This window comes from Homalodisca vitripennis, unplaced genomic scaffold (assembly GCF_021130785.1).
Source record: "Homalodisca vitripennis isolate AUS2020 unplaced genomic scaffold, UT_GWSS_2.1 ScUCBcl_1146;HRSCAF=4409, whole genome shotgun sequence".
Taxonomy (NCBI): domain Eukaryota; kingdom Metazoa; phylum Arthropoda; class Insecta; order Hemiptera; family Cicadellidae; genus Homalodisca; species Homalodisca vitripennis.
This window is the reverse complement of record NW_025777321.1, coordinates 22,824-38,202: the sequence shown is the minus strand read 5'-3', so window position 1 is coordinate 38,202 and position 15,379 is coordinate 22,824. Positions and strand designations below refer to the sequence as shown.

Genomic DNA, 15,379 nt, shown 5'->3' with positions numbered 1-15,379 from the left:
ATTTTAATTTCAAATATGATTGTGGTTATGACTATAGATATGTTGATATGATAATAGACTCGTATTCGATACATGAATATTAAGGATCGATGAATTTGCTAATCAATATAAAACCCGGGTCTGCTTATCGTACTCTGCCCTAAAAAACACATAAACATGCATGAAAGTAATTTTATTAAGCTTATCTCATTGTTTTGTGTAATTGAAAATTGTAAAATTTTCAAATTTTGCAATTTTCTTTTTAATCATAACAATCATCTTTTCTTTTCATACCCCATAATATTAACTTAAGTATATATTTTTGTGCTTCATAGAATTCTTTTTTACAATTTAGCTATTTTGTATTTTTAAAATAACATTAGTTTTTCATGTGAATAGACTAGGTCTAATTTTATTAATATTTTTTCACATGTCAAATAATAGTTACAATGTATGCTGCAAAATAAACATTTTAATTTTTATTTAAACTTAAGGAGTTGGTTTCATTATCCATTTTTAACAAGAAAAACAGTGATATAATATCTCTTTATACATAGAGTGCATATAAGATGTTTTTTGAGATTTATAAGTGCACCCTGTAAAACCTACAAAGTCAAAGCACATTTTAAAATTTCTTATAGATCCTTTCAGGGTTATTTTTCAAACACAATTTTTGTATTTCCAAGACATTTTACAATCAGCAGTGCATACTGCATTTCTGGTTAAATCTGTAAATTATACTCAAATTAAGTTTTTAACCTTCAAATAGGTCTTAAGAAGTGATATTTTGCAGATGTCTCCAAACAGTTCAGCAAGACATCGCGGCGCAGGGAACCAGCCAACAGCAATGGGTACCGATCAGACCAGAATCGAAAACCAGCTCCCCAAAAAGGAAAGACAATGGATAAGAGACCTCGACCTCGCGGTCAGCTTTATGGAGGTGGAAAGGAGAGTGCCCAGGTGATTAAATCCAACTTATAATGTGCTAATTATAGATCTATAAATGCTTATTAAAAAGTAGGCCAATTTGCATATCAGGTCGCAGATTCTTAATTCTTTTACAATGGGCAAGATGAATAAAATTTGAACATTTTATTTAGTAGATAGTTTTAGCACTTTCTGAAAACAAAGTGAATAAGAATTTACAATGGTTAACTAGTGTATTCTAAGCCCATCTGGATTGCAATAGGATATTCTAAGAGGTTAGAACTAACCCCTAGTATTTTCCTTGTGCGTGGTATGTATTGTAAGTAAAAGCGCATGTGTACGGTGCTTCATTTGTTGTTGCTCTTATTCTCATAGTTTTATGGCAGTAATTTCTTGTATTGTGACATGTTCTTCAATGTCAATATGCTCATTTTCTTCTTGATTTTCAATATCTAACTTTCATTAAAATGTTCCATCACATTATGGAGTACCGAGCTAGAAATAATTACTATTGGTATGTTGTCTAATGCTACTCAAACACAGTTTCCAAGTTTTGAAAATTGTCTTTTCATCTGTCAAAATACACGTTCAATGTTCTTTTTATATAGACTAAGTTAAAATATCTCATATTCTTGTATCGGTTGAGAATAAGGAGTCATCACCTAAGGACAAATCCCATAGCCCGAATCCCCCAATATACAATAATCATCGTCTTAATGTGATAAAATACCTTTTACCTCACTCCTCTTCCAAATACTTGCATTGTGTAGAACCTTTGACTCTTCCACAGGAACACTTGTAATCCTTTGTGATCCATCGCATGTATATTGTACATTTATGCTAGGACAACCCTTCCGGTTTATATACTTATCTTAAACATAGAAGTTCTAATTATTTCAATGTGAGTACAGTCTAAGTCTCCCACAACTTTAGGCAAACAAAAATGGGTTTGCCATAAAAGAGCAGTTTCGTTCATTTCATCTAAACTGGACGGAAACTTGTCTATTATTCTATTCAGTACATAATGTACAGTTTTGGTCACAGTGTTACAGTAAACACCAGTGTCATTAGCAACTCCAATTTGGAACACTGGAAAAGAATTATGCTTGGTTAATTTACCATTACAGTAGAACCCCTCATATCCGGCCTCGGTTTTACCGCACCTCGGTTTATCCGGCCACTTCCCGGAAGCCAATATCGAAATTTATTTACCACGGCTTGCAGACGCGCAGTTGCACGCACTAGTCTCCCACGACTCTTGCGTTATTTTTGTGTATCTATTTGTTTACATTTTCCTGTGTTGTCCTCAGTTGAGCTAATAGGTTTAACCTGTAAACAGTTTCGTTGATTATTTCCAGTGCGGTTAGTACAGTACAGTACAATTGTTTTGTTTCGTCAAGTGCTGTGTACTGTAGGTTGGTTTATCCGGCCGCCGAATCGTTATCCGGCCAGGGGCTCGGTTCCGTGGTGGCCGGATATGAGGGGTTCTACTGTAGTAGTTATTTGGAGCAGAGACGTGGACGTGGACTAAAAATGATTTAAGCAGATTGCAAGCTGCAGAAATGAGATTTTTAAGAGGGATAGAGAAGACTACAAGAAGAGATAGAATAAGGAACGAAATAACCAGAGAAAGATTGAAGGTAGTTTCACTGCAAGAGACAATGGAAAGAAGAAGAATACAGTGGATGGGGCATGTGAAGAGGATGGGAGATAATAGAATGCCTAGAATAGCACTGGAGAAGGAGGAAAGAGGAAGAAGACCAAGAGGATGACCGAGAGGAAGATGGGAGGACCAAGTGTGGAAAGACATAGAGAAAAGGGGAATACAGAAAATGCAGGTGGAGGAAGAGGAGACCTGGAATGACAGAAAAAAGTGGAGGAGGCTGTGTACGACGACCCGTGATAACGGAAACGTCAGATGATGATGATCATGAGTTATTTGGATAAGTATATTTGAGCAAGATAAAGGAGTTGTACAGTATTTGTTGTACCATTAAGGGGATGTTACAAACTAATAAGCGTTAGGATGCATATAAATACATAAATTGGGACATATACATACAGTGAAAGTGGGTTTAGTCTTACCTGGATCAGCAAATTAACATAGTAGAATTACCATGTTCTGTCATGATGACATTGCCACTACTCGAGTCTCCATTCCATTTTCAGGCAAAAACTTTTATCAGCCAAAAAATCAATATTATGGTCATCAAAACTCAGTAATTGTTTGCAATTGCTAATTATCTTATGTTCGGAATACGTTTTCCTTTTGTGAACTGCCATGAAAATCACCATCTTAGCGATTAAAGTATTAAGCTAGCATCTTTTTCACAGGCTAGCGCTATGAAAATTAAGAATATTCTCTCTAGTTCAAAACTAACATTTATTCACCTGTTCTGCTTAGTAAATACTAGCCGTCCGGAAATCATAATAATTTACTAGGGGTAGTATTTTCTAACATTTATATTCACCTTAAAACCTAGAGTATACTGGGAAACCGGTTAGTTGTAGCAAATACTAGCTTTTATTTACTTCACCCACTTTTAAAAAAATTACAAATTTTAACTGAAACTACTGAAACAGTAAAGTTGCATTACTTATTATTATTATTATTATTTTTTTTTAACTAACCATGCTTTAACTTTTTAGAAGATTTTATTGTATCTTTATATATTGTTGTGATAATGATAACAGTAAGCTCTAAACTTTGGTGTAAATAAGGGGTAGTCTCCACTTATCTTTCTAATATAAAATATATTTCTATAAAAATTGGTACATTTTCTATTTTAATATGTTACTAATAATTTCACACTTTTCTTACAAAACTAATTTAGTAAAAACATTGTTTATGGTTGAAAATTTGTCCACAGAAAGTAGTATATCACTTTTGTGTTCAGTCATCATGCTAAAGTTTCATTTAAAGGTATATTTCTGTTTATAAACAATTATTTTGTATTGGACAATTAACTAAACTACATTACTTATTTATTGTAAAATATAAATAATACATTTAAAAGAATACAATTAATTCTCTTTAAACAAATATATATTCAACTATAGTCATAGGTCTGCCAAAGAATTGCATCACTTCTGTTGTAGATAAGCAATAAAAGATTTTTAAAAATGACACCAGATAGCTCTGCTCTACTTTTTCCATTAATTAGAGCTGACAACTTTGATAGAAAAGTTATTTGAACTTCAGTGTAATCAGTAAGAAAATTACTTGTGTTTTCTTATCTTAATAAATTTAAAAGTAGGCATTCATTAAATTTATTATGTTATGAGACATAATGATTAACAGTTTTAACATACACTTGTAACAAAACTTTGAATCTGTCAACCTCAGGTGTCAGGTGAACTGGAGCTAAACTCAACATTCCCTTTTTTAACCTTAAAATACAATTTCATAATTTAAAATTTTCTTTAATTGAAAAATTGTGTACTAATGTGAAAAATGTAATGTGAAATGAATCTAATGTTGTTACCTAATTTAAATTGTTTTATATCCTCAGTTCTTTATTTTTGAACATTTTTTGTTGCAGGTAGAAGAATGTGAGGCAGAATTGGGTTCTTTGTACTCGACTGGCAGCAAGAAACAGAATCTGAATCACTTGTTGAACTTTCACTACGCTCCGAGAGGGGAGACGGCTCGGCCCAGTCCCCGGCCGAGCCACCAGTATGGAGTCCGTTGGCTCATGTCCACACAAAAGCACAAGTACAACAAGGAACATTTCTTGCAAGCCAAGTAAGTACAACCAATATTCTTTGCCATACTGCTTCAAACAACAAATTATCATGTTCATTTAACCCTACAATTGGCACAAACTTGCTTTAGTGGGTACCTGTTAATGTATATTTCTAAAGCTTACATTATAAATTACTTTTCTCACAAAAGAACAGAAAAACATGTTTTGTTAATTTATTATTTTTTACTTTTATTATAATTTTTAACCCTTATAGCACTTAAAAGTAATTAGACTTGGGCTTTACTATTACCATGGGCTGTAGATTTATTTTCAGTTTATTGGGAGAAGAAATAACGGCCAGATTTTGTTAAAGCTACCAGTAAGTATTAAATATTTTGATCACAACTAAACTCAATCTCCTTCAAAACACTCTCCATTGTACAGGTGTTGCACTTAAGAAAAAAGTTACTAAGTCTGCCTTTGAGTTCACATCATTAGCTCTGTTGTCTCGTTCGGTTTGACCTCTTCAGCTGTTTGAAATCTGGTTCCTTTGAGCAGAGATTTCAATTTTGGGAACAGCCAGTAATCAAGACTGGTGGTCATGGCTTCGTACAAGTCTTGCACAAAACACCGCTCCGTATGATCTATGGTGAGCAATTTCGGGATGAATTTTGTAACCATTTCTTTCAAACCCAAATCCTAGGACAGTATTTCGCCAACAATGGTTTTTTTATGTGTGAACGTCCAAATCTTTCTCCTGATACACACTCCATGTAACATTGTAATGATTGTACATATGATTGTTAATGAAGTAATGATTGTCCATATTTTAAATTGTGTGCAGTATAAAAATTGTAGTTCAGACGATTACTGGTATATTAATATGCATATTTATAGTTCTTTTAATACATTGAATTGAATTTTCAAGTTAAGTTACGTTATGTTGCCAAATGGAGAACTGTTAAATTGTCATGTTTGTTTGTTTCAGCTGCCAATTCGTTGTGAGAGCAAATGCTGATTACACTCCATATTTGGCAGACCCAGACCATTTGGTCGATTGGGATTTTATTGAACAAATTGTAAGTGAACCCTTATGGGATTCCAATCCTTTTTTTAGAAAAGTTTTATACCTTCCATGATAGCCTAACCTATTTTTTAGAATCCCATTTTGTTTGAAAAGTGTAATTAATTTTATTATAACTTCCATAGTATTTTATGATAGCTTCCATAATGTAACCTATTCTTTAGAATCATATTAAGTTTCAGTTTGTTAATTTTTTAGCAGTGTTTGTAGAAAGGGATGGATATTTCCCCTTTTGTCATTGTTTCTGCTGTCAGATGTGTATGAAAAAAATTATGGAAATGAAATATATTCTGGATACATTTTATAATTTTCTATTACTATTTCTATGAAATAGAATGTATAGGATATGATTTGTAGTTTTAAAAAGATATCAATTTCCCTGAACCTCTTCAAATTCCTCTGAAATAGCATGGTAGTCTTAGTTTTTTTTTTTTTTTTTTTTTTTTTTTTGGAAGATAAACAAAGTTAAAAGGTTCAAATTGAAGTCTCTGTTTCTCTCTTCATCTTTTTTACTGTACCAAACCGACCTTGTGTACCGAAAAAATCGTGGTCTCGTACCGAAAGTTCGTGCACCACAGACCTCTGACCCACAGTGCTAGACTTCATTGTGCGCCATGGTAGCACTGAGTTTGTAATTGTTTGTTCTCTTTATTTTTCCAAATTGTATTGTACTTTCCTAACAGAAAATAAAATTATTAGTTATACACAATGTTACGTGTATACTATTATGTACATATTATATATCTAATATTTTCAATCAGGAATGAAAATCAGCGTTAATTGAGGACTATTATTTGATAAATGTTGTAAGTCAACATTGGGTTCTGTTTTGTGTAATTGTTGTTAGAACATAATTTTATGTAAAATGTAACATTTTAAACAAGAATTCATTCATGGGAGTGCCGATGGCCGAGCGGTCTAAGACGTCGGACTTTGAGTCTGAGTTTAGAGATAACGCAGGTTCGAATCCTGTCTGTGACCCTTGCACTTTTTATCAGTACCATTGACCTTGTACTGTATCGACTCTCCCCCTTATTCTCTTTGATAAGATCCTCGCACAGGCCAGTGGCCCATGAGGACGGGCAGAATAAGGCTTAAAAGGGGATCGGCTTCTCCTTTTTTTAAAAAAAAAAAAAAATTCATTATTCAAAATGCTTAAAACAGAGTACAAATGGAGATACATTGTCAGTTGGTCGATGTATATTGAAATACATGTAGTAATAAAACCATATTTCTAGTTTATAGAAATGCTCATTGATTTAATTCCATTAAATTTATATTTAAAATGATTTAACTTTACACTAACATTACATTAGAACACTTTCGTGTACCATCGTATTTTCTAATAAAAATGACAGATTTGAAATGTTAACAGAGAGTACCAAGTGTAGAGCCAGTCCACTGCCCGATCTGCTTGAGCACTCCGGTAGCTGCCAAGATGACCAGGTGCGGCCACATCTACTGCTACCCCTGCATCCTACACTATCTGGCCCTGTCCGACAAGACCTGGCACAAGTGTCCCATCTGCTTCGAGGCCATACACAAGCAGCATCTCAAGAGGTAAGTCTGTTGTGTGTGTGGGAGGGCTGCTATGCTTCTTCAACGTCCAGACTGTCTCAGATTTAAAATGCAGACTGTCAACAGTTTTTAGTCTCATCTTTTTCTCCATGTGTTATTTCGCTAGCTTTTCATCTTTTTCTCCAACCTTCCATTGTCTTCATGCATGTTGCTATGCTTTTTCAACTTACAAGATCATTACGAATTTTTTAAAATCATTACTTTCCGTCAAGAAGGTTCACTGAATTCAGTATTTGCTGTCTATTCTGTTGATGTTGTCTGGAATGAGTTCATTCTGACCAAGGGCTGAGTTCGATTTTGAAATTTCATTGTTTGTATGTATAGTGCTGAACCTATCAATAATATTTTTTTCGTGTAATAGTCTATACTATAATACTGCATTGCAAGGAATAAAAATAACCTGGCAATCTTTACATGTAAAAATGGCAAAGATTTTGTTAAACTTTAAACTACAAAAATATTTTATATGCACATTGTGAGTTGAAATAAGAGATCTAAACATTAGGAGTTGAAGATGTGATCTCCACATAGAGTTGGAATTTGTGACCTACACATTATGAGTTGAAATATATGATGTACACATTATGAATTGAAATTTATGATATGCACATTATCAGTTGAAGTATGTGATCTACACATTATGAATTAAAATTCGTGATCTGCACATTATCAGTTAAAATGTGTGATCTGCACATTATGATTTTGAAATGTGTGATCTGCACATTATGAGTTGAAATGTGTGATCTACACATTATCAGTTGAAATGTGTGATCTACACATTATCAGTTGAAATGTGTGATCTGCACATTATGAGTTGAAATTTGTGATCTGCACATTATGAGTTGAAATGTGTGATCTGCACATTATGAGTTGAAATGTGTGATCTGCACATTATGAGTTGAAATTTGTGATCTGCACATTATCAGTTGAAATTTGTGATCTGCACATTATCAGTTGAAAATTTGTGATCTGCACATTATCAGTTGAAATTTGTGATCTGCACATTATCAGTTGAAATTTGTGATCTGCACATTATCAGTTGAAATGTGTGATCTGCACATTATCAGTTGAAATGTGTGATCTACACATTATGAGTTGCAGACCTTGTGTATAATTCGTAGTATGTAGTTGTATTAATTTTTTAATGTAATTTTTGTATAACCTTAATGTAATTATTTTCTCTTAATGATTCATAAAAGTATGTTTCCTGATACAGCATGTTTATATTAAGCCAAAGTGTTGAGTATGTACAGATGTATTCATCTGTGCAATAATTAAACTTTGGCATATTAAAATCATGGATTCATTAATGAATAGCCGCATACATGTGGTGCTTCATTGAAGTACATGATACAATAAATAGCATCAAGTAGAATAGCAACTGTTGTTTGTGTACCAATTTGTCTTGAATTGTTGGAACGAGCTTGTAACCTGAAGTGAATAACTACAACATGTTCAAATTTTTACTCAACCCTCTGAGTTTTATTTTAAAGTAAAGTTCCAATTGGTGACACAGAAAGAGTAAATAGGTATTTATCTCTGAAGTGTTTATCTGGGTTCAAAGTTTACAAACACTTGAGAGTTTGATCTGCAGTGGATCATGTTTTCTTTTAACATTTCAATATTAACTGTTGTTTTTTACTAGCCTTATGTAATAAGCATTTGTTTCGTCAAGTGCTTTTAGTTATTGGAAATCTCACAAGAGATTTTTTTTATCCATTTCTGTTTATGCATCTTTACTACAGAGCCACATTTTGTGAAAAAAATATTCCAGTTGTTTTAAAATTCTACCATATTCTAACAATTTATTTGTTTACTTCCCTTGTTTTAGAAATATTTGTTTAAATCCTTTAATCATTATCAAAATGAAAGTATTAAGTGCATCTCAAAATTTGTTTTGCCTTTTTTTTGTACGTCTATAAATAAAGGAAGTTGTGAATTTCTTACAAATTTGAGTGGGGACCAAATTGGATCGAAATATTTATTTTTAATAATATTTATAATAATTTAACTTGTAAATGAGATATTTATAAGCTCAATCTTTATATAGATTTTCAACTTGTTTGAGCTTTTTGTGGAATATTTATCGTTCTACAATCTGTGTTATATCATAGCATGTGGGCTCAACAAAAACTTATATTTGACCTTTTTCAAAACTGGGTATTCTATTAAAACACAGATTTCAAAGAAGTTGTAATTTCATTAAAGTATTTACAAAATATCCAAAGTGTTGAGTATGTGCAGTTGTAATAAACTGTACAATAATTAAGCTTTGGAACATAAGCATCATCAGTTTTTTTTATGAAAACTAATTGACTTAATTAGTTTTTAAAAAGTGGTGAAACATGAACAATATACAGTATTTTTTAAGTTTCCTTTGCTACCACTAATTTTACTGTAACATAGTTCATTAAATATCCACCAGGTTGCATAGAAGCGTACATCAAGTCCACATGGTGTTGTTTACCTCTGGATAAAAGTGGACTGGGTGTTTTTTGAAAATTAAGTAGCTTTCTGTTATTATTTTTAGACATTATGTTGTGTACCTCCGGATAAAATAAAAAAATAAGTATATAATAATCATTTAATTTTTTAATGGACATAATATACAATTGGCAGTTATATAGTATACTATCTGTAATTCTGTACTCTTATTGGGTACTTTACTCTTAAAATTTGGCTTGTCTTTTTATACTTCATTGATTTTTAGATACAATTTTTAACTGTACTGTATAGATATAAATCTGTACTGAAATTAACAGTAAGAAATGGAATTCCATAACTAAGCGTAAACAGGGTTCTATTTTCAAAGGGAAATTATTGCTGCACGCATATTTTTATGAATATGTCATGTTGCAGTGTGAAAGTGGATGGCAAGAGAGGTTACAGTGTGGGGCAGTTGATCACGTTCCAGCTGATGGTGCGCGAGAGAGGTTCATTGATGGTGTGTCCAGTCTCACAGCTGGAGGTGCGCACTCAACACAAACCAGTGCTGGCTGTCAGTGAGACTCAACTGGACACAGCGTTCGCCAAGCTGCTGATTGCTGACAGAGCTGAGGTACAAATATGTGAAAATGTGACATTTTACCATCTAAGTGAGTATTTTAGAAAGTGGAGTGGAGGTAGGGGGTTTTTTAGGAAGTGTGTGTGTGTGTGTAGTAGTAGAGCTCTTTTTCAATTTAGGCAATCCTACGGACATAGTTGGCAACTAAAACTAGCATCACTTGTTGTGTTTTTCAGGTACTTGCAATGATAGAGCAGGAAGTGAAGGAGCTGAAAGTTGAGAAAAGTGAAAACGAAGGCTGCCCAGAGCTGTGTTTTGTTGAACAAGCCTTGGAGTTGTGCGAAGAACGAAGGTTGAATATCGATCAGAAGGTAATAACCTCACAATCATTTACGAAATTTCCTTGGTTTAAAAAGTGATAGTAAATAACTTTTCTAATAATAATTTCAAAATTTTGTACCAGACCACTGAATGAGGCAATATTGTTACAGATTAAAGAAATTGTGGAGGAAAAACCTATGGAAGAGGTGACGGAAAATGAAGAAGCTACCAATGCAAATGTATTGTCTTCCTCACCTGATGAAAGCGTGAGTACATACTATACACCTTTACGTTTATTAATTTTGTGTAGTATTTTTTTATGCAACTGTATTTATATGACTGTCTCCATTATACATTACAATGAACTTGCGCTTTTTTGAAAATTTGATAAATAAACCTACAGTTTTTAATTGTGTTGTCAAATTAATGGGATGTGTTATTCTCATGTTTCCATACATAGTACCCTCATCGCTGCTTCGCGCTTACAAGTTTTTTTTACATATAGTTGGTTATTGTTGATTGTTAACAATGAACATTCACTGTTTCCTTTGCAACAAAAACTATTGCATGGTCTGATGTGTTGTAACCATGATTTAGGTAGCAGCTGATCACCAGTATGTAAATTAATGAACGCTAAAACATGTTTTTCTTGTATTTAGTGTATGAAAAATGAGTTATAGTTAACCGAATTACCAACAAATTATTAACTATTATTACAAATTATAGTCTTGTTAATGATATTTATCTTGTGGTTCATATTTTCTATATTAATGTTGTGCGTCTGCTTAATTAGCTGTTCAATGGTAAATAAACTGACAGTCTTACGTTTGCTTACAGCATAAATTTGTTTACTGTTATAAATATCCCTTCTATAAAATAATGCGTGTGTTTATATCTTATTTTTGTATCATTCATATATCTAGGTTTGGTTAAAAATATTATAAAACGTTTAAGTTAAAAAATATTGTACAAGCAATTTTAATAAATGTCCATGTTTATTGTAAATAAAATTTATATATTCTGAAAGCCCGTTTTAAGACTATCCACTAAAGGTAGAAAGTAAGGGATATACACAAAGATGAGGTAAGGGAGTAGTAAGGGGAGTGTGGACACCCTGCAACACTGTCCTAAACGGAATTACTCAAGACTTTTTTTTTGTTATACAATATCCAGTGGTGTAAGAGTATCAAAATTGGGTTTGATTATGAATTTTTCTTTCAAATTTTGGGTATAGAACTGAAATTGGGTAAGACTCAAATTTTGAGAATTGGGGATCAATTTCTTTAAGATTCAGAATCAGATTCAAAATGTCTGGATTTGATCATTACTATTTGACTTATACTATGTGGAGAGGAAGCAACAAGTTGTGTGGTGTTGATCAAATTGTACATTCATGTGAGGAAATATCATTGTGAAATAAACATGGATAGTCATGAAAAATTGAATATTTAATTTTTTCGGTTGCATTTTTGTATTTGCTATTTCCTTCATTATGTTTCAGGCTATTGTGTATGAGTCTGCTTTCGACAACATTCCTGTGGACAACATCAACTCAGAGGACAAGGGTGAAACTGTCTCGACCAACAACAACAGGTCAGGTTATTGTGGGTGTGGTTAGATCTGTGGATAGTGCGAAATTCCTTGTATTTCAACATGGGTTTGGGGAAATAGAATTTGTCCTACACCATCTAAAAGCTACACAAAGTAGATATTAGAGTATTTTCTATAATATTGCTTTTAGAGCAATAAACGTATGAGTACAAATTCACCATTGTTATTCCTAAATAATTCATGTCCTCTGTTTCTTGAATACCAGGGATTTCGGACACATAGTTTTTATTAGTTCCTAGAGTGAGTTGTTTAGTTTTCAAGCTGTTTAAGACCAGATCATTGTATTTGCAATATTGTTGGGCCATATTGAATGAGATGTAGGAGTTTATTTCTAGCTGCTCAACATCCTTCTGGGCTGAGAGTAGTACGGTATCGTCTGCATACATGATGGAATTTGTGTAGTTTTCCAAGAATATTGGCAGGTCATTGGTGAATAAAATATATAACACTGGTCCTAAGACGGAGCCTTGGGGAACCCCTCGAGTCATAGGTAGTTTTTCAGATTTAACAGTACAGGTCCTCTCCCATTCTTCTCTGTTTAACCTCTACAACTTGGTATCTTTCGTTCAAATAACTCTCAAACCATTTTAAGGCTAACTGTTGGACGCCAAGAGTTTGTAGTTTGGCTAGGATGAGCTTATGGCCAAGACAGTCGAAAGCTTTGCTCAAGTCTAAAAAAGATACTAGTGATGGTGTTGCCCTCTTCCAGGTTGTCTGTAATATATTTCAACAAGGTCTATTATTGCAGTTGATGTAGATCTTTCTTTTCTGAAGCCATGTTGATTATTGGATAGGAGGTTATTGTCTTGTAGGTGAGTGAGTAGTCTAGAAAGAGTGATCTTCTCTATTATTTTTGATACAGTTGGTAGTAGTGAAATGGGACGGTAGTTTGTTGCTTCATCTTTGTTTCCTTGTTTATATTTAGGGTATACTTTGGCCTGTTTTAAGTTTTTTGGAAATATGCTCTGTATAAAGGATATGTTAGTGATGTGAAGGATTGGTTTCAGAAGTTCAGCTTCGCAAAATTTTATGATTTTTGATGAAATCTCGTCCAAACACGAGGAGGTTTTACTTTTCAATGAACGGATTGTTTGTTTAATTTCTTTGGCTGTGGTTGGGGTCATTTTTGTCATTGTGGTATCTATATTGTAGCATGGACTATACAGTAAGTTGTCATTCGATATTTGGTGTTGCTTTAGCGTGTTTTCTGCTATATTTATAAAGAAGGTGTTAAGGTGGTCAGCGATTTTCTTTGGGTCCGTTTTCTTTTATTCCGTCGATTGTTAAATGATTCAAGTCTGATGTTGATTGGTTCTTAGCAGCTCTTTCTCTATTTATGAGTTCCCAGACTGCTTTTGTTTTTGTTATTAGCGTGATTGATGTGGTCTGCATTAGCTTCCTTCCTAAGTCTCCTGAGTTTCAGATCATAGGCCTTCTTCTTCTGGTTTGCCTCAGATTTATCTTCAGTTCTTCCTGTGACATTAAACTTATCCTGCGCATTGACAAATTCCTTTCGTAATCTTAAGGTTTCTTCATCATAGACTGTGTTCTTTCTAGAGTGGCTTTTGTTTCTTGGTCTTGAGTGGGCAGGCATGATCTAATGCCCTTGTAAAGGTATTAAGGAAGTTATCGTAAGCGTCATCAATGTTGTTCGATTGCGTCACATTCCTCCCAGGTTTCTGTGGCCAGGATAGATTTTAGGTAATTTAGGTTCCTCACGCATGTGTTTCTGTATGTTGAGAATGTTATATTTTCAAATATTTTAGGAAAGTCAGCTGTGCAATATTGGCCAGTATGATCTGATAAGCCAGTGTTACAGATTTCGACATTTAGATTACTGGGTGGGAGGTCAGTGCATATAAAGTCAATAGAGGAGTTAGAGGTGGCTGTGACTCTCGTTGGTGGCAGGGCAAGTCTCTTTAGGTCATGTGAAGCCAGCAGTTCATCTAGTGCACCTTGTTCTCGGTTTTCTGGTAAGGTTATCTATGTTGATGTCCTCCAGTGATTTATGATGTAAGAGTTGTGTCTTTTGACTTCAGTTAAGGTGTCGTCTATCACTTGGAGTGCAGTCCTCAAGATTTGCATTCGGTGGTCTGTAATAGCCTAATATATGTATGTCCTTTTTATTACTAATTTTTATTTTAGTTCCAGTTACCTCACATACCATTTCTATACTGTATGTTTCCAGGTTGAGAGTGGTGGTTTTGTTGGCTAACTTCTTGTGTCTATATATAGCAACTCCTCCCTTGATATGCTCTGTTCTGCCATATGCACACACAAAGTCATAATTACTGAGCCTCACATGATTGATGACATGCTGTTTTAGTCCCGTGCTCAGTTAGGACCACTATGTCAGCAGGTTTAGTATGTAGTTGGTGTTCCAGTCTTTCGATTTTATTGCTTACTCTGTCTATGTTTTGATGAAAAACTATGAGCTTCTCTGTTTTTTTGTTACTTAGATAGGTGCGTCGTGAGGTTGGCTTGTTTCTAAAAAATTGCTGGATGTGCTAGAGAAATTCGTAGAAGCTAAAGCAGATTCCATTGTTAGTGCATGACAGATCACCACTATTACAAGCATACCCATAAGTATGGTTATAGACAAACTATCTCCAAACGGCAAAAGACGCGGTACGGCGCATCGACACAAAACTGCGTCTATAGCAAATTTAAGTTCCTTTTAAATCCGATCAATGTCACTAACGGTGTCACTGCGTCAACCATGTGTGTGGGTTATTGACCTATGTCAAGCGTCCAAAATATAGCTGTCGCGTTTCATTGTTTGAAACAATAGACGCGGTGTCTAGACACTCTCTCCCCGCCACACGGTACAGTCACCGTACAGCGTGCGCGCTTTGTTTGCAGTTTGGCTTCAGGTAGTGCGTGTCTAACCATCGCTGAGTCGGTTTTCCTTCGTCGTGTTTTCTGTTTATATGGTTTTTTATTTATTTGTTTAAAAGTATTGATATCTTAGTTTTAGTATTCATTTAGTGTTTTTTAGTGTCATTTTAGTGTATAGTGTCACCTATTTAGTGTTCAGGTACTTTGTGGATTCTACCACCGACCAGACCAGTATGAAGAACACAAAAATATAAATTTATAGCTAAACAAACATGATAGAACGAAAAAAACAACTCTTTAATTACAAACTTACAAGCATTTCCAGGCATTGTGATCGGTATTGTTGTCGCT

The 15,379-nt window shown here is 33.9% G+C and overlaps 1 protein-coding gene and 1 non-coding gene across 2 annotated transcripts in view; both read left to right on the top strand.

Annotated features, from left to right (window-relative positions):
• The window catches only part of LOC124371270 (RING finger protein 10-like), a 35,625-nt gene that overhangs the window by 7,872 nt on the left and 12,374 nt on the right, over window positions 1-15,379 (top strand). Inside the window, exons 2-9 of the mRNA XM_046829611.1 lie at window positions 773-939; window positions 4,449-4,651; window positions 5,581-5,671; window positions 7,052-7,236; window positions 10,114-10,312; window positions 10,495-10,629; window positions 10,750-10,845; window positions 12,081-12,172. Coding sequence (XP_046685567.1) covers window positions 880-939; window positions 4,449-4,651; window positions 5,581-5,671; window positions 7,052-7,236; window positions 10,114-10,312; window positions 10,495-10,629; window positions 10,750-10,845; window positions 12,081-12,172 — 1,061 coding nt within the window. The 5' untranslated portion in view covers window positions 773-879. The remainder of the gene's footprint in view (window positions 1-772; window positions 940-4,448; window positions 4,652-5,580; window positions 5,672-7,051; window positions 7,237-10,113; window positions 10,313-10,494; window positions 10,630-10,749; window positions 10,846-12,080; window positions 12,173-15,379) is intronic.
• On the top strand, window positions 8,484-8,612 carry LOC124371272. Its single transcript, XR_006923235.1, has one exon. It is a non-coding gene; the product is annotated as a small nucleolar RNA SNORA36 family (small nucleolar RNA).